The sequence below is a fragment of the Vulpes vulpes genome, chromosome 10 (genome assembly GCF_048418805.1).
Source record: "Vulpes vulpes isolate BD-2025 chromosome 10, VulVul3, whole genome shotgun sequence".
NCBI lineage: Eukaryota > Metazoa > Chordata > Mammalia > Carnivora > Canidae > Vulpes > Vulpes vulpes.
In genome coordinates, this window is record NC_132789.1 from 35,565,924 (window position 1) to 35,583,905 (window position 17,982).

At 49.3% G+C, this 17,982-nt stretch overlaps 1 protein-coding gene across 27 annotated transcripts in view; it reads right to left on the reverse strand.

The window, feature by feature from the left end:
• SGMS1 (sphingomyelin synthase 1) overlaps positions 1 to 17,982 on the reverse strand; it is a 245,826-nt gene that overhangs the window by 29,252 nt on the left and 198,592 nt on the right. For 17 of the 27 annotated variants that reach the window (XM_072723551.1, XM_072723562.1, XM_072723556.1 and 14 more), the window contains 2 exons: positions 4,703 to 5,472; positions 1,563 to 1,637 (listed from right to left, as the gene is read on the reverse strand). In XM_072723551.1, coding sequence (XP_072579652.1) covers positions 1,563 to 1,637; positions 4,703 to 5,325 — 698 coding nt within the window. In that variant the 5' untranslated portion in view covers positions 5,326 to 5,472. Of the gene's footprint in view, positions 1 to 1,562; positions 1,638 to 4,702; positions 5,473 to 10,077; positions 10,123 to 14,547; positions 14,798 to 17,982 lie in introns of those variants that run through there. The other 10 variants (XM_072723569.1, XM_072723572.1, XM_072723570.1 and 7 more) reach the window with 3 other exon arrangements.

Below are 17,982 nucleotides of genomic sequence, written 5' to 3' on the forward strand. Positions count from 1 at the left end.
TTAGTGAATTCCTTCTCCTCATTAAATTCTAAATAAAATCCAGGGATTCACAGAAAAGACCCTAAAACCTTGTATGAGAAATCCTGCAATGGGAGCCAGCCCTGTGGCTACAAAACACAAGGAAACCCCAAATGCAGTAGAAGCCAGGGCTTCTACAAAGAGCCCTTCCCTCCCCACCAGCCACCACAAGATTTACTCTGCTGTCCATCTGGGCCACCGCCACGGCCACCACTCCTGCTCTCCTGTGCTCTGTCTGGCAGCCAGAGCGGTTCTTTTGTAACACAAACCTATTCCTATCACTGTCCTCTGACGACCTACCACCAGCTTGGAACACTATCCCAGGTCCTTATCCACTGCCCTCGCCTGCATCTGCCAGCCACACCTTGCTGACCTCCCATGTCACCGCTTCCTTTCAGCTCTGGGGCCACACATGCCCGTGGCTGTTCCTCGGGGGGCCTCGGAGCCCCTGTGCTTGCCATGTCTCCCGTCTAGACTGCGCTCACCCCACACACCTGTGTGGAGGCCTCTCCTTGGACTCAGGTGTCTGCCCAATGTCCCCTCCCAGAAGACTTTTGTCATCACCCACGTTGTCCCCACGATCCCCCACACCGGCTGACCCTTTTCACTGCTTTAATTCTCTCCATTCCCCTGACCACCATGGGGCATTATGCATGCCTCCACGCATCCATGCCTCCACGCATCCATCCATCCATCCATCCATCCATCCATCCATCCATCCGTCCGTCCATCCGTCCACTGCCTGCTTTGCCTGTCCAGAACAGAAGCTCCATGAGAACATCGGGGGTCTCTGCTCCCTGCAGCACCCCTGGGGGTCAGTCACAGTGCCAGGCACCCGGAAGGTGGTTCAGTAGAGACAAGTTCAAGGAACAGATGACTTTTACACGAGCACCTTGTACGTGGCCGTGTCTGTGCCAGGTGGTGGGGCATATGGATGAATGACAAGCGGGATGGATCCTCTCCCCCGAGGGACTTAGAACCTAGCAGTGAGGGAGACCATCCAGAACAAGTAGAAAGCTCCGTGACGCGAGCGGGGGAGTTAGAGACGAGGTGGGGCAGTCCAGGGGCCAGATCACGAAGGAGCCTGAACGGCGCACGGAGGGACAGGGCCTCCATCAGGGCACCCACACTCAGCACAAAGTGTGAGTGGAAAGAGCTAAAGAACGAGTCAGGACAGACAGGACACAGTGGCTGCCTGTGTGAAAGGAAAGGAGCCGGTGCAGGTTTCCAGGAAACGCCACTGCCCACCCAGAGGGGAGAAGCTGGAAGACCAACACAGTAACTTGGTACAGGACAAGTTGGGCTCATGACACCTGTGACTGCGGAGTGTCACAGCACCTTCTCCGGCAGCTCCCGGGGGAGCCCACAGTCCTGCTCCTCGGCGGCCTTCTCTGTCAGGGGCTCGCCACGTCTTGCCTGAGCTCAGGCTCCCGAGTCACGCACCGGTGCTGCCGGGTCGGCTAGATTCACCGTGCACAGAGGGCCCCTGCCGAACCCGTGAGGTCAATGTATTCTCTATCACAATTTCTGAAAACAAGGGATACCTGTTTCGCGGTGAAGTCTGACCCAAATGCAGAGACTCCCGGGGATTTTTCCTAGGCAGTGGCTTGAAAGTCCAACTGTAATGGGGAGACATTATTTACAATTTTAACAATCAGAAAGTTCTCGAGGACAGGCGTTCTTGTTCTTTCCGCTCTGCAGTGTCGTGGAAACCCCACAGTGAATGTACGTATACGTATAAACATACATATGTACTAACATGAGGGGATGCGTTAAGAAGGAAAGGAGGCAAAAAATAAATTTCTAAGTAAATGACCAAAACTTAACATTTAACAGTCAAGGACAACAGGAGAATACAACGTATCTCAGTGGATACAATGCATCTCAAATTCAGCTTCAAGCTTTCCTACCACCTACTCCATCTGGATGAAGGGCCTGCTGTTGGGGCATGTTGCCCACACTTTGGTGATCTCATTTCTCAATTAATAAATCATCCTCTACAGTTTGATTCTGGGGGGCTCCATCAGTGAAGCATCTGTCTTGGGCTCAGGTCGTGACCCCGGGGGCCCGGGATCGAGTCCCACATGGGGCTCCCTGCTCCATGGGGCATCTGCTTCTCCCTTGCCCTCTGCCCTCTGCTCTGCCTACTTGTGTGCTTTCTCTCCCTCTCCATCTGTCTCTGTCCAATAAATAGATAAAATCTTTAAAAAAAAGTGGAAGACACAGAAGCAAGAACGGATGGGCTGATTCCTTTAAGAGCTCTGAGACTCTTAAGGTACGAGTAGAATGGCCCTTGGGAATTAGGGGCCAGCAGGCTTCACTCTGAGGAGCTGTGTGAACAGGGCTCCTGAGCAGTAAAGCTCCCGGTGGAGGCTGGGGACCGGGGCCCAGGATCGGGAGGGATGGGCACGGGCAGAGCCAGCCGTCAGCACTGTTCACCCAGAATAGCTCGAACCCAGAACGTTTCGTAGCTAGAAGGATCCACTTCCCCAACAGAACTGCCATATCTCGAGAGCAAACACCTGGGGGGGGGGGGGTCTCTCTGACTCTACACAACATTTTAGTCCCTACGAGGCCCAGGGAAGGGGAGTGAGTTCATTACACGTCAGTGGAGCTGAAGAGGGGCCTCCAGAGGCCGGGGCGGGAGGCCAGGGACGCACCCAGGAGAAGGCCAGGGGCCAGATTCTCATGCAACAGCTGGCCGCCCCTTCCCACGCCCCCACCCTGCCAACAGGGGTCCTCAGAGAAGACTTCCAAGATTCCTCAGGGGGGCATATCCTGCACAGAATGCTCTGCGGCATTGTATACAGTAGGGAAATCCTCCAGACTAGGAGGTCCTTATTTTACGTGTTGAGAAAAATGAGCTCCGGAGACTAGGAGGTTCGGCCTCAGCACCCAGCACAGTGGAGCATGGTGGGGGCGGAGGCGGGGACCCGGGCGGCCCTGCACCCCGGCACCGGCTTAGGTCTGCCCCAGGTGTGATCAGCAGATTCGCTGCTCACTGCAGGAGCTTAATTCCAAAACACAAATGACCACAGTACCAGTAAAACCTGACATCACAAAGCCTGAAGAGAAACGGTTTGAGAAGGCCCAGCTAAGAGAAACATAAATAGTAATATACCTAAAGAAGTAAGCCCTATGGTGAGGACACTTCTTAGAACAATTTAAAATTTAAATTATTTAAATGTCACAGTTCTAAAAAAAAAAATAAAATGAATAAAAGTCACAGTTCTGTGAAACATCTGAACGTGTACATCGTGTGATTGATACACGAGGTCGTCCTCTGGGGCAGTAAACTGCTTAAGTGCGAATTTTTATGAAAAATCGGAAAACAAATTCGTAACACACAAAACAACAGAAACCAGGAAAAACTCAGGAAACGTCACTTGAATTGACCCGGCCTTTGTAAAGCAAACTGTGCTGGCATTTTTTTCTAATGGGATTTTGGGGGGGGAAATGGCTTGAAAGTCAAAGGCAGATATGAAATCTGGCAGCTGAAAGTAATTAGTAAATTCTGAGCATCTCCCATTTCAAGAGTCTACCCAGTAAGTCTGTTAAAACTCAGCAAGCAAACCACCACGAAGTCTCCCGTCAGATCACACGCAGCCCAGGCCGCGGTTTCTGCTTCAGACTCAGCCTGCTGTGGGACAGACCAACCCCACGGTGAACACGCCCACCTAAACGGCTCCTTCATAAAAGGTGGGACGGCGCATGCCGGCACCCGGGTGCTGCACTCCGTCCCACGGGGGACACCTCACTGCAAGGTGAAAACACAGCAGGAAGAAGACCCGTCGGTCTGCGGATACAGTTTAGCAGACTCTCCGTCTGTGTTTTGTTTTCCTGATTCAAGATGATTTCCTTGACATTCAACTGTACTGTGGGTTGTGAACCACGGTCCACTGGACACAGTGCGCTTCCCTGAGACCACTGCCAGCTCCCACATGGAGCTGGAAGCCCTAACCATGTCCACAATCAGGAAATGCAGACCCCGACGAGGAGGGCCCGCCCAAGGGGTCTGTACTGGGTGCAGAGCCGGGGCGGGAAAGCCACCTTGGCTCCCTATTACCCTAACAGGAGGCATCCACATAGAATCCCGAGAAACCCATGTGGAACGGCCACATGGTACTTCAAGCACCACACGTTCCAGAGGGTGGACAGCCCAGCAGGCTCACCCACGTCCCGAGCACCCACAGCACTCTGGGATCGCTGCTCTACGCTGTGTGTGCGTGGAACGTCTTCACATACCGACTGCTGAGGGGCCCGCTGTCTGACCGCCTGTGGGACGGCGCACAGGCCCACCCTCAGCAGTTTATCTGGTGGGCCAAAGACCCCGAGTTTGGGGAGTTTATCTGAGACTCCACAGCCTGTGCTCTCTGGCAGTTTCCTTCCTCGTGAAAACAGAACAACACCGTCTCAATAAGCCCATTCATCACTCTATGAACCTTGTGCAAAATAGCCAATGAACACCAGTATTTCCTTACAGCTGCCGGGGCTTTGGTGGGCTTCCCAGGACAAGCGGTTTAAAAAAATAACAATGAAAATTTAAAAAGGAGCTAGTGGGCTTCGATCCCTGCTGCTTGATCACGCTCACCTCCAAACAGTGTGTCTCAGGTGTCCACGTCCGCCAGGAAGACCTCCTGCCCACCGCCCCCAGTCCCAGTCCCAGCACTCCCGCTTTACTTACTTGTATTTTAAGAGCAGCCACTGAATTAACCAGAGTCCTACGAGGATCATGCCATTAATTTCACAGATAGAAAAGGCCCACTGCACCCGGTTAAAATGGTCAAAGAAAGTGTCCGGCAGCGGGGGCTGTACCTCCTTGGGAGGCACTCGCTCGTGGACCACCGAGATCATCACCGTGGTGAGGACGAAGCAGGACAGTGCGTACAGGAAGGCCAGGCACGTCTTGCCCCACTCCATGGGGTACTGGGAGCGCTCGGGCTCCGGCATGGGGATCTTGATCATCTCCTTCCTGTAGCCGTTGGGCACCCCATTGGGCTTGGCCTGCAGACCGAAGCTGCCCGTGGGGCCGGGGCCGGCCGCCCCTGTGCCCAGGTGCCCGTTGGCATGGCCGTTCTTGTGCGCCTCCATGTGCTGCTCCACCTTCAGCGTCTCGATCAGGTCCAGGAGCCGCTGCCCGCTGTCGGCCGACACGCGGCACAGGGGCGGCCGTGCGAAGTCCTCCCGGGTCAGGCCAATCAGGTCCCGGCCCGTGAAGTGCTCCAGGGGCTCACAGTACTCGGGCATGGCGTGCTCCAGCAGCCAGTCTGCCACCTTCTTGGGGGACCAGTACTCCACCTCCTTCATGGTCCCAGCGGGCGGGGGTCAGCGGTCCCGCGGCGGCGCACCCATGCTGGCCGGCCTCATGCCGGGGGTGGGGGTGGGGGGACGTGCGTGGCAGGGGCGCGGGGCGGCTCCGGGCACTCACCTCATGGCGCCCCCGCCGTCTTCCTTCTGCAGAGGCAAGACACACAGTCAGGAGGGGGCTCCGTGGCAGTCCCTGCAGGGCACGGCGCCCCGGCCTGTCCCCCACCCCCCGGCCGGCTCGTGACCTGAGCGGGCAGGAGGCAACACACCAGGAACGGGTCAGTGGGTCATCGCAAAGGGGCCTGCCGCACAGCCGGACCAAGGCGCTTACCGGCGAAGGGCGCCAGGGTGCTGTGGGGCCGCAATTCCCTCCGTGCTTACCTGCGGCCCGAGACAGCCTGAGACCGTGGCAACTGTGCCCCGCCTGCCCTGGTCCCGGTGGAGAAAGGCTTTCAGGTGGACGGACCACACGGCATTCAGATACACGGGATAGTCACAGAAAGGCTGAGTTTGAGACCGTCTGGTCTGACGACTTACAGTCTCACGTGCAAAAATACCGACTCCCTTTTTCTCTACTTCTCTCCCACCTGTTTTTCTCTACTAAGCACATATTACTTTTCTAACAATCCCTTATAATTTAAAACAACACGTAGAGTCAGGAACAAAGACCTGGATCTATACCAATCATTGTGCTGAGTCGAGTAGGCTGTCAGCAGAAGACCCTAATCTGACTCAGCATCTCCCGTGGGTAACCCGCTGGGTGAGCCTCCGCCTTCTCGTCTGGAAAGGCAGCAACAGTCAGTATCCCCCTTGTGGGGCTGCTGTCAGTATTTTAAAAACCGTATATAAATCTAGCACCAAAAGGAGTCTGCTGATCCATATCCTTTGTTCTTTCTCAAATTTTCTACCCTATCCAATAGTTACTGTCTATTTTATCTCACGATGAAAACACCCTAAGAGTGGGCTTTTTTTTTTCCTTGAAAGATGAATGCTGTGCTAACTATAAAAACAACCTGCACAGATTTGTAGGCTTAGTGGCTAGAAACCAGTGATGGCCGTGTTTCCAAGTGTGCCTTGTAGAAAAATAATCTGATAAAATGCTCAGTGCTTAAAAAAAGAAAAATCCAAATTGTCTAGGAACGGTAAACTATAACTTCTCCTAGAGACAGCAGCACGCATTAGCATGTTAGAAGCCCCAGAAAATCCTCCAGTGACAAAACTGGTTAGCAGGATTTCTCAAATGGACTTCACAGGAGTCTGTCCTCCTGGCCACCACTTCTCCTCCCCAGTGACTCCTGTCAACTCCCGATGGAGCTCAACTGGGAGCTAACGACACAAACAAGACCCAGGTCTTCAATTTCAAAGCCCAAACTCAGCTCCACAGAACCCCGAATCAGACACCAGAATGAGGGTGGATGGATGTCCACTCCCCATTTCCCCATCCAAATAACAATCAATGAAATGGCCACGAAGCTCAAGATATTCCAAGCCTTGCCCAAAGGTTGGGTGTTCTCTTCTGTTCCACTGCCTTGTGTTACGTGTCCGTCTGCACCCGCCCAGGAGACCCTGAGCAACTGCGGATGAGCTACTGTCTTGAGCATCCACAACGCAAGGGCTCAGAGGTGCTCCCTCTACATGTGCTCACATCTCAGGAAATGTCCCTGACATCTGTCAACATGAGACGCTTCAAAAGAAAAATCCTACCGGAAATGCTACTGACATTGAAAACTGCTTCAAAATAATTTGGAGTTGAGGAGGATAATAAGGTAGATGGTCTTCAGAGAGAATATGAAACCCAAGTGGACCGCTGGCCAACTGAAAAGCCCTACAGAGGAGCCTGGGTCGTCACTAGTACCGCCCAGGGACAAGAAGACACAAGCTGAGTGGAAGTCCCGCCCAATAGTCCTGCAAGAAAGGTGATCTCCTGGTGTCACAGCCCAGGCCTCGCCCCAAATAGTCCTCAGCAGAGTGACAGGACCGGCAAGGGAACCTGCCCATCTTGCAGTGGTTAGGAGAACTCCAGAGAAAACTCCTGGTGGAATGTCCGGGCCCAAGGGCACGAAAGGGCTCCTCCCGTGGGCTCCTCCCTTCCCCCTGCCCGATGTGGAAGTCTGCCAGGAGGGGCTACCCCTCAAAACCACAGAGACCAGACCGATGCCAACGTGTCATTTCACTCCTCTCTGATGAGCAAACTGTCAGATACTCCCCTCTGAAGACTTAATCACTTTTACAACAGAAAAACAGCTAATGGTCGGAGATGAGATGGGGCCAGACTCCCACGTGGAGGAAGGAACAAAGACCTACAGAACGAGCCCATCGGGCAGCCTCTGACAGCTGGAGGGACTCCAAAGAGACAGGGAGGTCAGTCAGTGGCCTCCTCTGATAACCAGGCCAATGAAATGATTCGCTCCTTAAACCATCCCAGTGCTTCTCCCCAGGTTGGCCTTCTCCATCCAGCGCTCTCCAACAAATTCCCAATTTGCCCTCAGTCCTTGGGTCCTTCCCAGTCCTGTCTCCTCCCTGAATCCTGACACCACCGGGGTCGGCGACCATGTACTATAACTGATGTGAGTGCCCGGGGCCGCAGAGCACGCCAGCCGTGGGGTCGAGAAGCCTGCAACAGACACCCAACCCGGCCACCCCCCTTCCTGGCAGAGGGCTTTAACCCCACACCCCTTCCCATGGGCTGCTCCTGCCATGAGGATCTGATCAGGGAAAAGGAATGAAAGCTATTAACCACTCCAAGAAGTAGGTCTTGTTCTTGTTATTCCTGTTTCCTCTTGACCCCCACCCGGGCCCACGGTGACATCTCCTGAATATGGACTGAAGCTGCCCCTTCCAAATGGCACTTTTAAAAGCCCAATCATTCCGACACACGAGTTCAAACAGCCTTCCAAATTTCATGAGAAAATAAACCTTTGTTTTTCAAGCAAGCTTTGAAGCTTGAATATAAAGGCCTAGATGCTATTTTTGTGCAGACGATTCCAAAATCATGTAAAAGGGGAAAAGGCCATTTCTCTGGAAGTAATTGCCTGGCAGCTGCTCAGCACCTCAAAGGCCACTGGTCAAAGGCAGGACCCCAGGGCCCAGCCATGGGAGGGGAGGAGGGAGGGTGACTTCCTCCTGGCCTCACACTCTCCCTCTACAATAGAAAGGAATGGAATATACTGCAGCATGTCTACTACCACCCCCACCCTCGTCCAGAAAAGCCACCCTCAATCCCTTACTGGGAGAATGTTAATAAATACTGCATAGCTCAAGTACTCAGACTTGGTCCTCAGAACTCAGAATCCGTAAGAGAATAAAATCTTTACACTCCCCAATATCCAATTATGAGCACTGGAAGAGGGGCTGGAGGGCTCGCTTGTTCATCCCCAAGTTTCGGATGTATAAGTAAAGTGAAGTCCAGTGGGGTTGTGAAGCACCTAAACTCTCCTATGTAGCAGAGCTGTCCTGGAGGGAGACAAACCCAGCATGCTTTCCAGAGCCACCCGCTGCAAATACCCAACAACCTCACAGATGTGAACATAGGTGAGGGGGAGTCTAAGAGTCTTAAAAAAAAAAAAATTTAGAGTCCTGTAGGATTAAGGGCAGAAATGACATCACATACTCATTATAGATTCCAAACCCAGCAGGGTTTTCTATCAGACCCCAACTAAGTGAAAAATAAATCTGCTAAAACAATTTGGGTCCAATTATTAGTATAGATATTTTAAGCTTTAAGATTATAAAAGCCATCAGATAATATGCCACAACACACTATAAACTATTTACGGTTGATTATCAAAGCCAGCTCTCTAGAACCAGAAATATAAGTTAAAGCAATTATCCTGGTAATGAAAACAAAACATTAACCAAACAAAATAACTAAATCACTTATGAATATGCATTTATCCCTACTTGAAAAGCACATACTATATTATCTTATCGTCTGGCATTGTCTAGAAATAAGCATTGTTGTGTTAACAAAAAAAAAATACCACACAATTTAACAATGAACACAAGTTTTCAAGAAGTAAAACACCACAGAATGCATAGCACAACTATGGAGCAATTGCTCAGAAAATCTGAGTTCTACTAATTGCTCTGGACCTTATTCTAATCCTACTGCCTCAGTCTCCCATAATGGAACAATTTATTCCATTTGCTTACTGCATTAATTTAGGGAATTTATGCACAACCGACAGTGCTTTGGATAACACAGAGTGATACATAAAAATATAAGAAATTAGTATACTGAATGTAATTTATTCTTTGAAGATTTGTGGAACTTTTATTTTATTCTTGTCATGTGAACCTACTTTTGTTTATTTATTTTTATTACTTTTTATTTTTTATTGGAGTTCAATTTGCCAATATATAGCATATCACCCAGTGCTCATCCCACCAAGTGCCCCCCCTCAGTGCCCGTCACCCAGTCATCCTCACTCCCCTGCCCACCTCCCTTCCACTACCCCTTGTTCATTTCTCAGAGTTAGGTGTCTCTCATGTTCTGTCACCCTCACTGATACTTTCACTCATTTTCTCTCCTTTCCCCTTTTTTTCCTTTCACTATTTTTTATATTCCCCAAATGAATGAGACCATATAATGTTTGTCCTTCTCCGACAAGGACAAGTGACTTATTTCACTCAGCATAATACCCTCCAGTTCCATCCTTCGTCAACCTTTTAAAATATATGCCATGAAATTAAGAATCGAGTCTTGACTATTTTTTTAAGGCACATGATGAACCCAAGACTGAATGCACTTACCTGCCGTGTCAGTGAAGAAACTACAGCAAAGTTCCAGATGTTTCTACATGCTGACAGTGGTGAATGAGAGGAGAAAATAGTGTGGGCAAAATTAGTCTTAGAAGCATTCTGTGCGCTGAACTTTCTGCTTCTTGCACCAAATTAGAAACAAAAGCAGAAGTAACGTGGAGATTCTGGTCTTCTAGCTCAAATCATCAACTTAGCGCAAGATCAGAATTTGATGAATGTGTAGGAGTTCAGACCTTTAACCCGAAACTACCTGTGGTGCCTTGTTAAAGAGTGACACGAATAAGAAATCGACATTGTTGTTTTGAAACACACGAACTGCCTCTTTGTAAACACTGCAAGTCTAGATGAAGGTCTTTAACATCCCAGAACTTTCCATAAAAAGCCACAGTAACCTAATGGACCTTCTAGGGAAGGCAGCCCGCTGCAACACTCAGGAGACAGGTACTCGATTCTTCTCCAGCCCAATGTGGAGAATACACTTGAATGCTTCCCTCCAATCTAATTATAGTTTTTTGTTGTTGTTGTCTTGTTTTTTTGCAACTTAACACACAAAGAGTTAACCTAAATAGGCAGAGTTCACAAAACTGTATTTATCTGAAGAGAAAAGAATGGCTGGAACAACAACTGCACAGTTTCAGCTGAAGGACCTGCATATTAATAACGTCGATCTACAGTGGAAGAAACTGTATGTAGCTTTGATGCCTGAACCTTTCCATGGTCCTTTTATTTCACATTGCTCTGACACGCAGTGTTCACAATTCCAGAGTCAGACTGACTGGCAAACAAAATCGTCCCTTAGAACGAGGTCTACGCTGGCTGATTTTGCTGAGACGGGAGGAGGGCAGGGCTAGGGATCCATGCAGGCCTCTAGGAGAGCCTCAGGTGGTGGCACCTTCTCGCCCCCCCACCCTTTGTCTGTGTCTCGATGGCCGAGACCTAGGTTGCACAGTGTCTGGAGTGTATTCTCTCTCAGCAGTTGCCCTAGAACTTAACAAACCGACAGCCTCCCTTTATGCGGCCCCTCCAAAATGTCCCATTCCAATTTGGTAGACTCCAATGTTCCAAAGGGAAAAAGAGAGGAGTCTTGGCTGACAAAAGTAGCACACAGGACGTAACGACAAGAAACCAGCCATGCCAACTGAAACAGGTATCATGGTTCTGGTCCTGCTCGGGTGGTATCGAACACAAAACTGTGCCAATCCATTTCAAGCAGAGTCCTACACCACCAGCGAGACCCGCTAATTCCATTTCCCACACCCTGAGCTTCCAATATGAGTCATCCTGGGACGGAATATAAACATTTAGTAAGTAGAAAATTCAAAGAATCATTTATTACAGCAAAAATTAAAAAGACCACCTGAAAGACAAACAATAGGGAAAATTAAATAAGGCATCATACCACAGAACACAAGCCTCCCCCTCTAGGACCAGACTAGATTTGTAGAGCTGTAGTGAGACATAGCTACACTTTTGCCAAACAGGTTACAAAAGATAACAATACCATTTCTGTAAACACACTTGTGTCACAACTATTCACTAGAAAGAATGCTGGAAGGCACGAACTTCTGTCCTTTGTAAACTAACTTTCTGCTCACTTTTTTTCAGCGTTCTAATTTCTCTAGTAAACACATACTGCTTGTGTTTAGAGAAGGGTTATTTTCCCTTCAAGCATATTCTATGTTTTTAAACACAGAGGCTGCACTGTAGAGCACAGACACGTCCTATGTTAGCTTTCTTTCCAAATAACAAGTGGGCTTGCGGATTCCTCACGTATTTGGAACCTCTGCCTCCCGTATGTAGGAACTAGCCCCCGAGTCCTTCCTATTTCCCACATGTCTGAAGAACGGGCCAGGAGAGGAGCCAAATCATCCACAAGGATAAAGCTGAAATCTCAACCCCAGCGCACCAAGAGATTCCAGTCCAGATACTTCCCGTCTTGCCAGAGAGAAGACAACAACAAACCACCACAACTACACTATTCTACCCTCTCCTGGGTTTCCGATGCCCGCTCACCCAGGTATCTACAGCCAAATGTAAAAGACCGTTTGGAAACTCTGCCCTGCTGTCGTTACAGTAAGGAAGACCGCGCAGACCGCCCGTGACAGCTGTCACCAGGGCTTTCCCCGGGGGTTTCATTCTTAGAACCCAATTACCGAAACTCTGAAGATGATCTATTTCCACTCAACTGATTAATAGCTGCCAACGTCTGAAACCAGCAGGACTATTTTAATATTCATCTGGTTACTCCATGGTCTCTGAACACAGACTCACTGCAGCAGCACTTGGCAATGTTGGGATATGATCAGTGTGTGCAAGTTCCACGGGCTCTCCTGTCCAGCCCGGGTGTGCAGCGGTGATCTCACCTGCCCCCAGGAGCTGGGAAAGGCCCCCCATCGGCTTCTGGTTTAGTTTCTGCCTCCAGTATTCCCTTACTTTATGGCCTTTCCCTACAAACAGTGGACCTGAGCTATACTCATACCCAAGTGGGTAGGACTTCCCTTCACATTCACTGTGTACCTCCCATGTTGTATCTTCTGCCCAGAGGGCCCTTCACATCCCCTCCCCCCCCGCCCAATTTTCGTCCTTGTAGGATTACCACCTTCAGGAAGCCTAAGTTCATCTGCCTTTGAATCTTTTGAGCCTAACAAACAGTACATACGTAATAGATGTTTGTTGAACACATGAATAAAAAACAATGCAAAGCGATGGACCCAGTGATGTGTACCTCTTTTGTATATCAAGCATCTAAAAACCTACATAAATATAATTGCTGGAATTTTAATACCATATGGGCTTTGAAATACAGAAAGGGGACTTCCCATGCATGAAAAAAGGAGGCATCTCAAAGCCTGAGTGGGAAAGACACAAGCCAATACACTGAGCCCAGAGGGAGGCCAGCCTTGGACCCTAGCAGCCAGGGGCTGGGGTTTTAAGATCCAAGGGCAGAGGACGTGGCCTGAGGCCAGATCCAGGCAGGCAACAGGAACCAAGACCCTTGAGTTAAAAAAGAATCGCTCTAAGACTGGAAAAGTTGGGCCCGTGAAATCAGCACACAACAATGCAAACTCCAAACTCACATGACTTGTGTAGTGTGAGTCCCAAGCCAAGAAATCAATGCAAACACAAAAGAGAAATAAATACAAAACAGCCCCTTAGAGACCTTTCAACCAGCAAGAGTTCACAGTATTCCCAAGGAAAAAGTAATGTCAGCTAAGATGAACAAGTACTGAAAATCATAAATCACATGAGGAAATAATCCACCACGAGGGAGACCCCTGCCAGGTGCGACAAACAGGAAGTTGCCAGACCATGAACTTGAAAAAGTCAAGCAGGTTGGGAGACGCTGGGGGGGGGTGGGGGGTGGGAAGGGGGGTGTTTTACAAAAGAGGCAAAGGGATGTTGAAACGTTAATGAAAGAATAAGACACAGTGGGAAAAAAGACAAGTATGTTTGAAGAAGGTGCAGGAAAAGCCCGGGCCTGTGACCGGCTGAGGCCCCGGGAGGAAAGGGGAGAGAACAAGCATTCAGCAGGGCTTGAGAGGGGATGAGAAACGGGCCGATGGAGAAGGTGTGTGTGTTTAAAGGCAACAGACAGGTTTTTCCAAACCCCCAAGCCCAAGTCATCCAGGCCCCGGGGGAGTTTTGCTCCAGGGAAGGTGGGGGACATGGAACGGACCTGCAGCCGATCAAAAGATGAAGCCAAGGGAATCCCTGGGTGGCTCAGTGGTTTAGCGCCTGCCTTTGGCCCAGGGGCATGATCCTGGAGTCCCACATCAGGCTCCCTGCATGGAGCCTGCTTCTCCCTCTGCCTGTGTCTATGCCTCTCTCTCTCCTCTGTGTCTTTCATGAATAAATAAATAAAATCTTTTAAAAAAAGATTTAAAAAAAAAAAAAAGATGAAGCCAATTTCAAAAAAACCGTCTAACTGAATATCTGCGTTTTCCTCTCCTGAAATGCCTGTGCAGGGACTTTTTTAAAAAGAGAAAACAGAAAAGGCAAGGCGAGGAGGAGGCCGGGAAGCAGGTGGCGTGTGGGTCACTGACAGAAGCAGATCCAAGGAAGGAGCACTGGGCCCATGAAGAGGAAAGGTGAGCAGCAGTGTGGTTTAGGGAACAGAAGCTTTACAAAGACGAGGAGCTGGTGGCACAGTCACCTTCCACCATGGGGATAAACAGAGGGCTGGCTAAAAGGCCAGTTAAGAAGTTCCCTCCAGGGCAGCCCGGGTGGCTCAGTGGTTTAGAGCCACCTTCAGCCCAGGGCGTCATCCTGGAGTCCCAGGATCGAGTCCCACATCGGGCTCCCTGCATGGAGCCTGCTTCTCCCTCTGCCTGTGTCTCTGCCTCTCTTTCTATTTGTTTCTCGAATAAATAAATAAAATCTTACAAAAAAAAAAAAAAAGTTCCCTCCAGCTTCTCCCCACACAACATAGCCACCACCTTTCTGCCTGCTGAGAACCTGCACCTGTCTTCTGTGGATGGGGGAGATGAACTGCCGCCGGGGTGGGGGACACCGACACAGGTAGAAGCAGGGGTGTCAGGGGCCCTGGACCCGGGGCGTGCTGTCAGGTGAACGGCCAGCCGGCTCTTGATTTCAGCGCAGGTCACGGTCTCAGGGTCCTGGAATCGAGCCCCGCGTCCGGCTCCACGATGAGAGTGGAGTCTGCTTGGAGGTTCTCTTTCTCTGCCCCGACTGTTCTCTAAAATAAGCAAATCTTAAAAAAAAAAAATAAGGGGGAAGGAGAGAGAGAGAGATAGCAAGTAGGAGCATTGCACTAAAACAGAGACTAAATAAAACAGATGCCAACAGATGCTAAGTCAGACCTGCCCCAACCCTTTACCTCCCTGGACCCCACAATACTGGCTGCCAGGATGAAAACTTCCAGGCAGGTGAACAGGTACATGTTTCCTCAACACCAGACATTTTATGAGAGAAGAAACATGGATTGTCTTGTATCGAAATCCACAGAAACAAGATTCATGAAAAGTACTTCCGGACAGCATTTTTAGTGCTTCCTCTAAAATACGAATGCTCACAATAAGCACTGGGTGTTATACTATATGCTGGCAAGTCGAATTTAACTTAAAATATATAAAAAAATAAAAATAAAATATGAATGCATAAATAAAAATTAACAGACATTTGAAGAAATGCTCTAATAAATCTGAAAGCTGGAGAGCAAAACAAAATAGAACGTGGAAGACACAGACCAAGTAGGGAAGCACAATGGTAAGAAAAACTAGTATTCACATCCCCAAACAGATGCTATGAACAAAATGGCACACGCACAAAAAGGCATTCAGAGAATTTTAAAGAGAAAGCTCTTTGTGAATTCATGGTAAATATGAAAACCTCACTATATATGAAATTGGAAAAAAAAATAATTAAAAAAAAACAAAGATGGAAAACGGAAAGAAAAGGTGGAAACATTAAACACGCAATCTAGGGAGTTCCACGTGTGAGTAGTAGGAGCTCGTGAGGGCGCAGGAGAAAGCAGATCTCTCAGAGCTTGGGCTACGAATGCCAGATGGAAGCGTTAGTCAAGTGTCTAAGAAATATGGCTGAAAATACAAGTTCCTGCTATTATTATTTGTATATTAATTATCTCAGCGGCAGTGCCTGGGGGGCTCAGTCAGTTGAGCATCTGACTCGATCTGATCTGAGCTCAGGTCTCGATCTCAGGGTCGTGAGTTCAAGCCCCACGCTGGGCTCTGCGCTGGATGCAGAGCCTACTTAAATTAAAAAAAAAAAAATTAAAAAAAAACTTTTTTAAAGGAAAAGAAGAAGCAAGATCTGGAAGGATGCTGTGCCCTCGGCTTGTCGCCCCCTGGCCGTGTTTCCCTCCATCTCTCCCCACCCCACCTGCTTCCAGTCCACATCCCCAGCCTCCCCCTCCCTTACTGGCATTTCCATCCCCAGCCATAGGAGCCACTGCAGACTTCAAGCTCGAGGACCAAAGACCAAGTCCTTGGAATGAAGGACCACAGGACACGCAACCCCAAGACAGGCCGCCTTGGCGGAAGGTTTATTTTCAGGTGAAGACGATCGATGGAGAGGAAGCAGAGACAAGAACTGCTCTCTGCCCCGCCCCCCGCCCCCAGCTGCCCTAAAGCTGGACCCAAATCTGTAAGGGTCGCCCCCACCCCTCCACCAGGAACCGCAGAAGGGAGTCCAGGGAGAGGAGTGGGACTCAGCCCGCACTCCTTTTCCCGTGTAGTGATTCGCTGGCTCGCGTTGCTGCCCTAGATAAGCAAAATGTCTCTCAGCCTTTGTCTTGCCTCCACTGCGAAAATGTACTGTTTCTGTTAAGACGCGGTATTCACCCAAGCTCTTCCCCTTCCTTCCTCCTTGGGGTTCCTCCTCCCTAAGTGCTCTCTGCCTACACGCCAGGCTCCTTAATGAAGTCCTTTGCATTTCTCTCCTGAATCTGCCTTTTGTCAGTCTAATTCACAGGGCCACAGCCAGAGAACCTGAGATGGCTGCAAGGAAAGGGATGCTCTCCCTCCCAGACAGTGGGGTCACACCGCTGCACTGGGCAGTACTATAGAAACACCCAGAATAAAAGTACCATGAGATTTACATGCATTTTGGAGTCAGTCTCCATCTTCCCAAGATTTCCTAAGTTCAGATTTCCAGTCCATTTCCCCCTTGTCTCACACACCATCAAAACGTGCTGGAGGTTTAAGATTTCAGTTTCTAAAATGCTTCTCTCCCAGAATGCTTCTGTCACCCAGAAGTAGTTAGAAACTCTCATTTAGATGTATGCTGATAATTCTGCTCAGAAGTATGGCCATTTTTAACCATCTATCGGCTTGGGAAGACAGGGGGTGGGGGCAAATCACCGCACACAACAATAGGACGCAGTAGGACTACGCAGGCAGCTACTTTATAGTACGGTGTTGAAGTGGTAGCAGAGTTGGTAGCAGACTGACAGCAGGCTGAAAGGACAGAACACAGTTTCCTGATTAATCTAAAATAAAAAAATCTTATCTACGAGGAAGTGGGGTTTTTTTTACAGTCCCCTGAGGATCAGAAATACCACAATACCACGTAACTCAAAACTCTTCCATTTCAGTGAGAAAAAGTCTACGCCATCTCTTCTAAACTTATACTTACAGAAATAAATGTAACTCACTGAGGTAAAAGAAAAGCTAATTTAGGGAACGTGACCCTGGGGAGTAACACCATGTTCCAAAATTAGCAACAACTCACAGGCTCAGATAGGAGAAATCAAGTTCAAGTCTCTCTCCCAAAATAAATTTCTAATACTTCTGTGGACAGCCAGATGAGTGCAAACTATTTTCAGACCAGAGAACATCCAAAGAGGTAAATTCAAAATTGATGGCGCTTACACATGTATCCCCTGGACAGCCCTTGCTGCGAGGGCGCTGCCCGCGCTCCCCTGCCTGCCTCCTGCCCTGGACCCCTTCTCCTGGTCTCCTGGAGGGAAACAGAATCAAGGATCCCGAGAAAGCAAGTGTGGGTCTCCTGTATCTCCACACTCAAAAATGCTGCTTGAAGTAACCCCCCACCCCCCCAAACAGCAGTTACACCAACTCTTAGGAAATGAGTATCCATCTACCCATCATTCATGAACGTCTCTCTATGCACCACTGGCCATGACTTCTTGATTCTAACTACCTGATAATTTCTCAAACTTCCAGGGCCCACCTTCACTGAGCTTTTTATTTTTTAAATTAAAAATGTTTTCATTTGAGTAGAGTTGACATACAATGTTACTGTAGTTTGAGGCTTACAACACAGTGATTTAACTTCTCTATACATTTCGCTACCCACCGAGCTGTGCTGCTTCCTCAATTGACCAGAGGTCCACGGGACCAAGTGCGGCTGCACAGAAGGGGTGATCCTTACCCATTAATAGCAGGCACTGGAACAGAC